The 12,992-nt window shown below is 47.4% G+C and overlaps 1 protein-coding gene across 1 annotated transcript in view; it reads left to right on the forward strand.

The window, feature by feature from the left end:
* The first annotated feature begins 5,632 nt into the window (after positions 1–5,632).
* EFNB2 (ephrin B2) overlaps positions 5,633–12,992 on the forward strand; it is a 45,264-nt gene continuing 37,904 nt past the window's right edge. Inside the window, exon 1 of the mRNA XM_032680887.1 lies at positions 5,633–6,829. Coding sequence (XP_032536778.1) covers positions 6,702–6,829 — 128 coding nt within the window. The 5' untranslated portion in view covers positions 5,633–6,701. The remainder of the gene's footprint in view (positions 6,830–12,992) is intronic.

Raw genomic sequence — 12,992 nt, forward strand, 5'->3', positions numbered from 1 at the left:
GCTAGGGTTTCGGTTTTGCTTTTTTTTGGTTTGGTTTGGTTTTTTCCCCTCTGTTGGGGTAGAAGTTCAGTTGATGGAGTCTCTGTCTCTGCTGTCCTAAAGCATTCTGTGTTTCTGAGATAGTTCTTTGTAGGTTCAGTGTGGGCGAATGTTACATTTGCATTGCACTGCGGTTTTCTTTCTTTTTAAAATTATTGTAGTACTTCAGGGATAGTGATTTCTAGGAAAGTGGAGGTGTGCACAGTTTGGGAGGGGGATAAATTGACATTTGATTGGGAGAACTTGGCATGTTCTTATATTCCCATGGAACTTCATGCCTGTTTAGGCTGACATGTGGTGTTTAAACTGTGAGCTCCCTGCATCCATCTTCAAGAGGATATTGGCCTACCTAGAGAAACCGCTATTGGTGAATGTGTTGGGTGTTTATTTTTATTCCAATACAGTTTGAAGTTTCAACTTCAAATTTTGGTTAGACAGTTTTTAGTTTGTTCTGGGTTTTTGTGTGTTGTTGACTCACCCAGGGAGGCCAGTAGGCATTTTTGTTGCCACCTACCTTGAGAAGTATTCATTTCCCTTATAACAGAAGAGATCTTAGTTTCCCTAACCCCTGTTCATAAATGTCCTGGATAATTATTTTAATACTGAACAGTGCATCTGTCTGGCAAAGGCAGGAGCATGGAAGGCCTCAGAGCAGCATGCTAAACATGTACTCTTACTTTGGCAATTTGCTAATTCCCATGTTCGTTTATCATTGTTTTTCCAAGTACAAGTGGAAAGCTGACTGCTGTGAAATGTATTGGAGGGATGGAGTCCTTGACACTTAGCACAGCAGAGACAGTTAGGTCGGTGAGATATCTAAACTGCCAAGCAACAGCATACCTATGTATAATCTCACTAAATGTATAATCTCACTAAAGTATCGATAGTTCATCCATTGCTATCTTGTCTTGAAAAAGAAGGATTTATCTTTGATGTCGCTCCTTTTCTCTTTAGCTTTGTGCCATCTCATACACCTCAACCTCTCTATTACCTGAAGCTGGTAATCCCCTTTGTGATGCCATTAATGTGTGCCATTTTTTGGACGTACACCAAATGTGGAGGTGTTGGTTATTCACTTTAAACTGCGTGCAGTGTCTCATTTAAACATTTTCAGAGCATTTGGGATCTTAACTCTGTCATTGCAGGGTCTCGGTGCAAGTGCAGGTGAAATTCAAGTTAATAAACACCTTCCGGGCTGTGTTACACAGGGGAGTGTTTTCAGAAGAGAACTGTGGAGCTGCCTGTGTGCCTAAGGCTCATTTCCAAGGCAGGAGGATATGGTTGAAGTGCCTGGTTTGGTATGGTTTCAGACTGACAGGCTGGTCTGGCTGGAGTTGAACCATGACTTTCATGTATCTCTATTCCATTCTCATGCTGGTGCCACCAAACATGCATTTCAGGGTTATCTCCCACTCCCTATCCCACCCTTTTGCTAGCCCGCTGAAGAGTGTTGAGCCTCTTGATGTTTCTGTGCGAAACAACCTCATGCTTCCGATCATTCTTGCTGGACTGACACTTAGAATCAAGGGTTGTGCTGATTTAGCGTCAGCTCTGCTCAACAGGACATGAACCCCCTTTTATAATAAAGGGAGGGGTGTGTGGAAGCTTGATCTCAGGTCCTTTTTCCTACCACTCATATCACAAACCACAAAATAATGTAAATATTTTTGTTTTCGCAGAGTGGTACTGAGAATTGGTATAAAAATAAGTCAAACAATTAAAATGCATGGTTAGGGTGTAGAAACTTCGTTTCTGATTTTTATAAGGCTGCTTGAATTCTATTGGTTGTATTTAGGAGGAGCCAAGCTCATTTTCTAAGAAGCTATGGTTAACCAAAATTGCAGTTATAAAATAGACCTGGAGAAGGCAAATTAACATCTAGATATGTATTTACTCTACCAAGTGCAGAAAATGCATTGTTGTGGTGTGAATGATATATTAAGAGCTGTTTCAAGTATCTGGCACACTTGCCCTTTGGACAAATGATAAAGAATCCATCTAAGTCAGTAAGCATCAGTTATGATCATTTCTCTTTATTAAATGTAACAGTAATTGTATCCATTAAGTTATATATTTTCGACTTTTAAAATTGGTACATTTTTAAGTAATGATTGATCATGGTGAGCTTTTCCACTTAATAAAAAGATTCATGTCCCATATATTCTCATTGCCGATGTTTAGACTGATGTTTAAAAGAGAATGAAGGATTGTGGGCCCAATCCTGATCCCATTCAGATTAGCTGCCTTTTATTATGGATTTCGTAGGACCAGAGCAAATGTCTATGTAATTATTATCTGCATCACTATCCAAAAAAAGGCGAAAAGGGTTATTCAGCGATAAACCCGAATTTTTGTTTTAAGCCTGGCTGAGGTACAGGAAATTTAAGCGATGCAAACGACGGAGTCCCAGTTTTTCAGTGAAGGAAAGGGATAGGTGGGTCTCACCTGCTCGCTGGCCGTACTCATCCATCCATCCGTCCGTCCATTTGTGTGTCCATCCTCTCCCGCGGAGCCGGACCGCCCGGGCGCCGGGGAACCGCGGTGCCGTTCCTACGGCCGCGGCAGGATTTCCCCCAGCAGCCTGTCCCCTGCGAGTTCGTATGTCAGGAAACCCCGTTCCCTGCGAAACCCGAAATGTCTGCCGGAACCTCCTCCTGAAATAGCCCTCAGAGAAGACGCGGCCGAAGCCGATTTCTAACTTCCGAACATCTGTCATCTTTTTTGCTTTAAAACCCCCGTCCCCAAGCTCTACTCTCACGTTTCCCCCGGGTCCGAGGCGATCCCTGCTGCTTCTCGGAGGCGAGACGGGAATGCTGGAGGCCGATGCAGCGGGCGCAGGGTTCGGGGATCAGGCGGGGAGCGCGGTCGCAGCGCGACTGCCCGGGGGCTTCGCGCCGCCGCGGCCCCTCCGAGCGCCGCCCGCTCCGGCCCGCCCCCCGCCTCTTGGTCCGGCCCGGTCCTGCTCTCAGCCGTAAGTACCTCCGCGGCGCTGAAAGGGCCCCCCGGCCCGACCCCAGCCGCAGGGACCGGTCCCTTGGCCAAAAAGGGTGACCTGGGTGGAGTAGCTACCGAGCCCCCATTTCTTTGGATGTCTTAATCTTCGATGCTCAGGTTATTTCGGAGATAAAGTGTCGTTTTTCTCTCAGTTCTTACTTAAAAGTGATTTTATTAACGCAATTTTTTATACACTTAGAGTGTGCATCGGTAGGATGCCGGACGGTAGTAAAACAGCTGTATTTGCGTAAAATGATTAGCCGCTGGACAATAGGCGTCGTGTGATATATTTAGATACTGGAGGATATTTTCAGACAATACTAAGGCTCTTCATTTCCTCTGGTTTACTTAAAGCAAGGATACGGAGAGTTAGAGGTCACAGTTTACTCACAGCTTTTACAAAACACCGCTCCTAACCTTTTGCATCCAAACAAACAGAACCAGCAGTATCACAAAACTGAGGTAGACCTATTTTACACGTCTCTGTTGCTGGAAGCATTTATCGGGCTCCGTGTTTACATTGCCTCACGACCGGCAACACACCACACATTTGTTTAAAAGTTTAATAATTAAGTACTTTCCTCCCCTCACTGGCGAAGCTCTCCTTTGATGCCCCTTGTAGTGCATAGATACCCAAGCTCTGTCTCCCACTTGAGCGCTAAGTTTCCGTCCCGGGAATCAGATCCTTTTCCACCAAATTGCGTTGCCGGATCTGCAATTCCTTCCTCACTGCAAATTAAATTTAATTAAGCAGTTTACTTAAAACGTATTCGATGTTTTGTGTGAAAAGCAAACTGATTTCCTTGTTTCCTTAGGTGGTAGATTTCATTAGAGAACTACCAAACACAACACAAAATCTATGGGGCTTCGAGCGCACCTCAAATTTCTTTACCCTCTGTTGCGAGCGAAAAGAGCGGGCTCCGCCAGGCTGAAACACTGGTTTAGTTAAAGAGGTGGAAAGAGAACATTGGCTTCCAAAATTGATCCGAGAAAGAAATTACAGTACCAGTTGTTTTCCTTATATGAGCTTCTTGGCGTTCGTCTAAAAGCCGGACAAGCACCCCCACGAAGCCGATTTTTAGGTGAATGCCCGTATTTTTTCGGGAATAAAATTATGCGAAATTGGTTCTTTTTAGGGTCTTTGGTAGCATGTTCCTTGCGTGCCTCGACTAAAAGGTAAGATAATAACAGAAACAACGTCGTAATTTCCTGGGATTTAACTTTTAAACCTTTCTGCAGATACTATTTTGGCAAGAAATCACCGCTGGAAGAAATTCGGTAACTCCCTTAATTTCACAGGAGCGACTATTACATTACACAACCCGTGTTTAGCCTCGGTACAGCTCTTGTTGCGGACCTCTCGCGTGTGCTGCCTGCCCAGCCCGGTGCCGCCGTACCGCCGCCCCGTTTCACCTTGCACGGCGGCTTGTGCGGGGGAACGGCGTAGGCGGCGGGCCGGGCAGGACGCGGGGGAGCAGCGGAGGGGCACAGCCGGGGGCACCACTCCCCCCGCAGAGGCCAGCGGCTGGCCGCTAGTGGGAGCTGTGGTCCCGTGGAAGAGCTGCGGGAGCGGCCGCGCGTCGGGCTCCGAGCGCGGCGTAGGGAGCACCCGCGGGGGCCGCCGTGACCCCCCGGCGCCTTCCGCACCCCTCGGGGGACCTGCGGGGCCGCAGGGGAAGCATCTCCCGCACTGCTCGTAGGTAGCTCGCTCTGGCCAGAAATTAATGATAGAATGAAATAAAAGGGCCAGGTGTCGTGCCGTTGGGATACGCGAAGAACTGTGTCCGAACCCTTCCCCACCGAATTCTGGAGGGGAGGAAAGAAGTGCTGAGCGATCGCCAGGGAAAGGCGAGGGAACCCGCACCCGGCCCCAGAGCCCCGCATTGCCCGCCGCTCCGCATCCCTTTGAGGGGCTCCGCGTGCCCGATTCCTCTTTATTTAGTGACGGCCTGTGGCTAATTGTCGCGCAACCAGACAAACTTTGGAAACTCCCAGAAACCAGGGGAAGGGCCAGTGGGGACCGAGCGCGGGAGCACCCCCTGCCCTCCTCCCCGCCAGGAAACCCGCAGAAAGTTGCGGGGGGAGCTCCGCGCCAACGGGGACACGGCCCGGTACTTCCTCGCGCAGCGCCGGCAGCCGCGCTCCCCCGGGGCGCTGCGCCCTCACCGGCGGGCGGGGTGCGGGGGAGCCCCGTACTCCCTGGCCTTGCCGCTGCTCCCCGCTCTATAAACTGCACTGTACTGGAGGAACAGTTTTAGCAAAGACTGGGTTTTAATGCTTATTTAATTTCTTCCCCCCCCCCCCCCCCGGTTTCGCCCCGCGTAGGCCCGCCGTCCGTCCCGCACCACCCTGGCATGACTAAGAGCCACTGGGCTTCCCAGTCCCGCCGGCCGCCCGCGGCGCGGCGTGGCGGGGCCAGGGGGTGTTACCTGGCGGCCCCGCTCGGCCGGGCCCGGCGCGGCCCCGCCCGCCGCCGCCGCGGTAAGTGACAGGCGCGGCGCCCAACCAGCGCGGCGGCCCGGCGGCGGCCCTATGAGCGGCGGCGGCGGGGCGGCGGGGCCGCGCTTATATGGCTACGGCGGCGCGCTGCCGCCGGCCGTGCTTCTGCGCCGGGAACTCGCCGAGGCGGCAGGGGTGGCAGCAGCAGCAGCAGCAGCAGTAGGGGAGCGGAGCGGCGACATCGCGGGTTGGAGGCGCCGCGGTGGGAACGGCCGTGGCTGGCGCCGCTCCTCTCCTCTCGCCCCCTCCCTTCTCCTCCGCGGTGGGGCTGCGTGGCGGCGCAAGTCCCGCGCTCGGCGATCCTCGTCCTCCGTCGGTCGGCCGCCGCGGCGCGCACTGCAGATCGCGAAACGGGGGAGAAGGACGATTTGACGCTGCGACCCCCCGCCGCCCATTTATTTTTTTTTTAATTATTTACTGTTATCTGTTCCTCTTTCTTTCCTTGCTACGCTCCGTGGTCTTTGCCGGCGACAAGGACAGCAGTGCTGCTCCCCGGGGAAGCCGGAGCCCTGTGGATGCGCCTCCCTGGGACCGGGGGAGCTGACTCGGAGTGGATTTATTGACTCGTGGGTGTTTCCGAGCTCCCCGAAACAGCCCGGGCTAGCGTCCTGCGGATTGTAAACTGCGGGGAGCAGTGAGAGACACGCAGGAGGAGCCTCCCGCCGAAGCTGTGTCCTTTTCCCTCCCCCCTTTATTTCTCCTACCACCGTTTGTTTTACCCTGCTTTTTTTTTTTTTTAATTCCCTACTCCTTTTCACGCGAGCCTTAAGACACTGTGAACGCGTATGGCGCTCTGGATTCAAATGGGAGTTGGCAGTTTGAGTGGCATCTTCCAAGGCAGCCGGGAGACCCCCTGTAAGAGGAAGAACTGAGGCGTTTGCATTTTTTTGTTATTGCTTCGGAGGTAGCTTGGATCTTACCTCTCAGGAGATATTGCTACATGCGAGTGGCATACATGACTCAGTAGATCTGCTTACAGCTCTCGCCAAGTGCATCGTCGACTCTTAGCTTGTGATTTTTTAATTTTATTTTATTATTATTATTCCCTATTAATCGTCCCAGCTGTTGGGATACCGGGCACCCACCCTACTGTTGCTGCTCAGGTGCGGGGGAAGGCGCACGGCGGAGTTGGCGAGGTTCTGGGGAGGGACTCGGTGCCGCCTGCGACCATGGCAGCGCGGAGGCGAGATGCCTCCGCCTGGAAGTACTGCTGGGGAGCCGTGATGGTTTTATGCAGAACTGCACTGGCGCGGTCCATCGTTTTAGACCCCATATATTGGAATTCCTCCAACCCCAAGTAAGTTTCTATCCCGCTCCCGTCCGCCGTCTCTCCGGGGGCCGGCGCTGTCCTCCGCGGCCGTGTGCGGGGGAGGGACTGGACAGTGCGGCAGACCGGCCGCGGCTGCCTGGAGACGCGGGGACAGGGTGGGTGCAGCAGCGATGAGCAGCGGCTGCAGGGGATTCTGGCCAGCGTTGGCAGCAGGATCCGGCCCTCCCCAGGGGGAGGGTTCCGTGTGGCGGTGGAGCGCCCCGTCGCCCCTTGTCCCCGGCAGGAGGGCCCCGGGAAGGGGGGCTGGCCACGACGGGAGGGGGCAGCGGACCGGGAGCGGGATGGAGAGTGGGGCGGCGGTAGCAGGCTGAGACCTGCAGGCGGGGTCCGGGCTCGCCCGAGCTAGAGCAGCGGCGGAGGCCGGAGGAGCCGGGCTGCCTGCCCTGGGCTGCCAGGAAAAGGTGATACTCTTCAACTTCTCCGTCTGCAGATGCAAACTCATCCCATTGACTCCAGCGAAGTTACATCTGCTTATAACAGGGCTAAATTTGGTTGTGGAGTTGATGGTATCAAGGCACATGTCAGTGAGTAATGAACTAAGCATTACCCATCACACAACCATTTAGTGTCATTCTTCATTAACAAACCCGGGCAAAAATGTACATGCGTTCCCAGGACTTCACTGTTAAAGCACACTCTTAAAATAGAAGCATATCCTTTAAAAAAAAAATCCTCTTTACTTAAACATACAAAATTATTGCTGTTGGAAAGAGGAAATTCTGGAAAGTGGGCCGTCCTTCTAAAAAGAAGTCTGAGGCAGTAATGAAAAGCTAATTTTGCTACTCTTTTGTCCCCTTGAATTTTTGACATACAAAGTGGAAGTTGGCTCTGTACAGTTGTGAGATCTTTTGAACTTTTGTGATTATAACCACTAGTTTAGAAAACAGAAATCACAGTAAGAAGAAATAGTCTGTAATGCGTTTAGGGAGTTTTAAAGCAGTGATGCAACACCAGAAGTGGGTTAAAATAATTTCTTTAAACGCATGCTCTATCTTCAATTATAGATATTTAAAATCAAAACATACGCACTGGGTTAATTGAATTTAGAAGTTCCCATTAAGTCCAGCGAGTACACATCTTGTTTTCCCAGGGGACTTTGTACAGGAAGTGTTAGGTGGTGATGAGAAAGGAATGAACGGAGTATTTCCTGGATCGAGGATTAATTCTGCGTAGGTGGCAGGATCTCCAGGAGTTTGTTGAAGATTTCAAAGTTTGAATTGGAAGTAGCATCTCAAGTTTATCAAGTAGCCTTGCCTTACAGGCATCATTATCTCCTGTTGTTTTCACTGAAGGAAAAAAATCGCTACAGATTTCTGCATGTTTTGTTTTTTTTTTAATAATGTGAATAGTTGCTATATTTCTGCAAGACTTCTTTACCGAGTAGTTTTTCTGATATTTCTTAAAAAACACCAGGAACGCTGTGGACTGCTCAATTCGGTGTCTTTATTTGTAACATTAATTGACAAATGCTCATTTTATATATGCACCAGGTGGGAAGCCTGTTAAAATAACCTTTAGCTCCAGTCACTGGCTCAGCACTTGCATGATGCTACATAGCTAAAGCCTTTCTTTGACTTAAGAAAGACACGGCATCACATCAGAGACTAAAAGCGGCCTGGCTGGTTGTAAAGCGGGCTTTATAAGGCTCTTTAGGCTCTCGAAAGGCAAAGGCTGCGAGCCGGGGTTACATTGCAGGAGTGGGCCTGCTGTGCTGGTGGAAAACAGCCTTGGCTCGGCCTTAGAGGAAAGTGAAGGCTTTTGCATCCCAGCCCTCGCTGTGTTTATGCCTACAGAGGTCACTCTTCCAAAGCAGAAGAGCCGGCTGCTCTGAGCTCTCCTCCACCAGCCCCAACCTGCTTTCGCTTTTTTTAACTTACCTTGATCGCTTTTATTACCTATCAGTGAAACGAAAGTATCCGGGCAGCTGAATTCAACCCATCTTACAGAGCCTGGGGATATGCTTCCTTTATCAAACACGATTTTTGTTTCCATTTAGTTAATTCTAAACTGTTTGATTACGAAAAAGGTTTGAATGTTGTTAATGGTAGATCTAATGATAATATCTAATTACTTTTTCAACTTAAATGCACGCTTAAAAATAGGTTGTGTTGCTGATGTAATTGAATTTTCTCGAGTGATTCATTGAGGCTTAATCACCACAGTGAAGAAGTACACTATTAAAATTAGTCTTTTCAATTGCTGGGGCTAGTGATTTATAGGCCACTTGGAGGCCTGGAGTTTGAGGAGGCTTACAAATGCATTCCTGATATTGCTGCCGGTAAGGCAGCTCCACTTCTCAGAGCAGGATTTCTTACTAATTCTTCTCACAGTTGTTTGCCTGAAGGATACTGAATAATTTCTCCTTAGATGAGATTGTCCTTACTCTGGATTCAAGCTGCATGTTAGCCTGAGAAGTAAAGCTGCTGAATAGATCTTGGTATGGTGTAATAATAAAGCTCCTTTCTAGGTTTGAAATAATAACTGTCTTTGGTGCTGTTTAATTTATTCAGGGAAGAAGTGCATTTAACTCTATTGAAAGCCTCAACACATAAATCTGCTGAACAGGTAGGCAATTAAATGTTGGCAGAAGTTGTTAGTCAGGTTAATATATAGTATGAAATAATAAATTTTATGTTAAGGTGAATGTATAAACTGAATTGGTTTTGCACTGAAGTCTAGAGGTTATAATTTCTAGCAGGTGGTTGGGATGGAGAGCACACGGTAGCTATTTCAACACAGAGCTCCCTCCCTTGTTCCCCCCCTGCTTTTTAGAGATCTGTTTTATTGCCTTGGCCAAATCACGAGGTTAAAGTGACCTCCATATAATAATTATACCTGTGACTTTATTACTTGTGAGGTTAAACATCATTGTTGCAGATGGTCTTGGTAGACTTTACAGACTTACGATCTGAAGAACTTCGGATCTCCTGATCCTGAAAACACTGAGGAAAAAATACTCTGTAGCTTTAACTCCTGTTACCACTTTTTAAAGGGGGGGCTTTCTGCCTGTGTTGTTTCTGCCAAGACAAACAATGTATGCAGATAGCACGGCTTACCTCAGTTTCACCTCACAAGGGCTCAGCACTGCCTTTGATACCCAGGGCCGCATGTAGTGTTATGGGGTGCTTTTTTTTGTGAAGCAGTACAGGAATCTCATTCAAAAAGCATCGCTTATGTCTAAGTGTCATTATTCCCTGCGTGCTATAGGCCGGCGAGCAGGGCGGTTCTTCTTAAGACATGTGGAAGGTTATCCTCACAAGTGGTGCCTTTGACACTGATTAAGTTAGGTTATATAGCTGTTTTTCTCTCCCTCTGATAACCAGTTATATATGGGATGTTTCACAGCCCGCCTCTGAATGAATGCTAACATGTCAGAAACTGATAAAATAAACTACAATTGATGACCCTGTTAAATGTTCTATTCAGTAGCATATAGACTAGTCTGCTTTTCATTGTATCTGAAATTCTTATTTTTGTAGGTAAACAAATGCACATTCACTACGGATTGAATAGCCCCTTGAACTATGCTCTGCAGTTTGCATTTGGGTTAATCTTGTCGGTTTTAATACAGAGAGAAAAAAGGGAGAAAGCACCAGGGGTGGAATTGTTAGTGCTTTCACATCCACATTCCTCACATTTTGTCAGGATGATAAACTGTAGGTAATGGACAGCCCTTGTTTCACAGGACCGGGCTAGCCAGCCAGAGCACAAAGAGCTTGCTAAAACGATATCTCACAACATGTTTGGGAGCCTCACAGCTAGACAAGAATTTATTTGGGACTCTTGTGCTGTGGGACCGCATTTTCTAACCTCAGCAATTACAGCTTCAAGCTGAAGAAACAGGAGTGGAAGATTAAAATGATTTAAACACATGCTCCTAAATTGTACCCAAAACATAGCTATTGACACTTGGCATGCTAAGAGAAGGAGCGAGAGGTGGCTTCCAGTTCATTTGATATCTCTGGCATTTGTAGCCAGGTCTCTGAAGCACAAGTGAATTAGCAAAATTAATTCAGAATAAACTGAAGGCTGATTTCTTTAGCGCATTATTTTCTCCAGCCTTTTTTATATGCAGTATAATTGCTATATTATTTATAGTAATTATCTTAAAGCATGTTATCTGTAAGCTGTGCTACGTTATTTCACTTTGTTTAATGAAGTAATTGCTTTTGGAGAGGCAGTGACTAAAAGTCATGCTAAAATCACTTAAGTTCTCCCTCTTCCCACACACAAGAATGCCGCCCTCCCCCCCCTTTTTTTTTCCCCCCTTTTTTTCTCTTCCCTGTTTTATTGTGAGGAGATCACATTGCTCGAGGTGTGACACTCTGGATCATCTCAAATTCGGCCAAGGTTTCCGTCATGGGAAGTCAGCAGCAGAGGAGCTGAGGTGACTGCTGTGACACGCTGGCAAAGACAGGCCTTTCAGCCCTGAGCAGCAGCCACAGGCAGGCCTGCTTTGAGGACTTTTTTTTTTTTTTTTTTTTTTTTTAAGGATTTGGTCTTCATGTGTCAGTGCAAACCTGCAGTACTTGAAATTGCTTGTTGCAAATGAGAAGAAAGTGTTCTTCTGAGGAAAAAATAGTGATTAAAATGTTATTCATGTTTGCCTAATGTCTGTCTGCCTTGACTGCTGACATAAAGAAACCTGTTTTTCTGGTCATTTATCATACATCTACATGGATTTCCTTATGAGCTCATTCTTTGTGAGGCGTTGTGGAAACTTACATAGGAATGTTAAACTGCTTGAAATATTTTGATTAAAATACTCAGTGCCACTGAATATAGACTTTTAACCAGCACACTATTGTCTTGGGGGAGGGGAGCTTTTTTTTGGAGGGTAGGGAGGGAGCAGGGAGGGAGAAGAGTTTATGGGGGAGTTGCATGAAAAAGCAGAGGAAGGGAGGATGGCAAATAGACAGTGTTAGAAGAGCTTGGAAAAAAACTCCTGTGGCTTCATTGTCTCTTTAAAGCCAGAGAACACAAAGACAAATGCAGTTCAGCCTTTCTCCCATGATGGTAAATGTAAACCGTTGACACAGCTCCCATGTTTAACTTGTTTAATTCTCATTTTAAATTCAGTACTATACCAGCCGTGTGAACTCTGAAGATTTCTTTAGTAATCCATTTTGTAGTTCCGAATCAAAAACAAAGTGAAAAGGTCTGACACAATTTGCTTTTATTTTTAGGCAAATCAACCCTGGTCATAGTTAATAAGGGGATTACAACCCAGACTAGGTCTTTACAGATGTAATGTAAATCAAGGGCAGAGTATAAAGAAACTGATCCCTTTTGATTGAAGTATGGTAAAAAGGCATAGAGAAACTAGCAGCAGTAATCTGATTGTATGGCAATAAAACCACCATTTTCTGTCTTTCAGATAAAAATAATGTGGTAAATCCATGCAGTTCATAAGATGTAAAGGCAGATAAAGGGTGGTGCCATGGCAACATATAGATTAGCTTGATGTTAGAAATGACACGTCTCTGAAAGGAGTGTTATAAACTAAGGGCCTTGCTCCGGGCTGTAAGGTATTATGTGAGAACTGCACAAAACTTGGGGGCCGGGATTAGGAAGTATGAAAGGCCTACTTGTGGCTTGGGGTGGTTGAAGCGGTGAAGAAAAGCTGCTCAGTTCTTGCTCATTGGTGGTGTATAATATGGTAAAGATAGATTCCATTTACTCCTTTTTGCCGAGATGGGGGCCGATTAAAACTTGAGATGGCTGCAATTGTGAGGTGTGGAAGATTTTCCTTTTTAACTCCTGCCCTAGCAGCAGCCTTTCTGAAGAATTGGCTGCGCTTGGGGTTTGTTGCCTTAATCTATTAGGGCTTCGGGCAGTAGCATGCTGGCAAGGCATAGACAGCAGAGGGGATAGGTGGGATTGGGGTTATCTGGAAAGAAAACAAAGACCTTTTGATTTCAGCTGTGTTTCAGTCTGTGGTCTCCATCTCACCCTCCGTGGGAGCAGCAAAGATAAACATGCTGCATTGTCTGTGCCTTGGCCAGGTGATAGTTGAGAGAATCTCTTGTGTTTCCCGTCCTGCAAAAATATAAAAGAAAAAAAACACAAAACAAAACCACCACAAACGAAACAGCATCCATTCTTATTTACCAGTCAGGCTGCAGATAAC

The sequence above is a fragment of the Chiroxiphia lanceolata genome, chromosome 2 (genome assembly GCF_009829145.1).
Source record: "Chiroxiphia lanceolata isolate bChiLan1 chromosome 2, bChiLan1.pri, whole genome shotgun sequence".
In the NCBI taxonomy this organism is placed as follows: domain Eukaryota; kingdom Metazoa; phylum Chordata; class Aves; order Passeriformes; family Pipridae; genus Chiroxiphia; species Chiroxiphia lanceolata.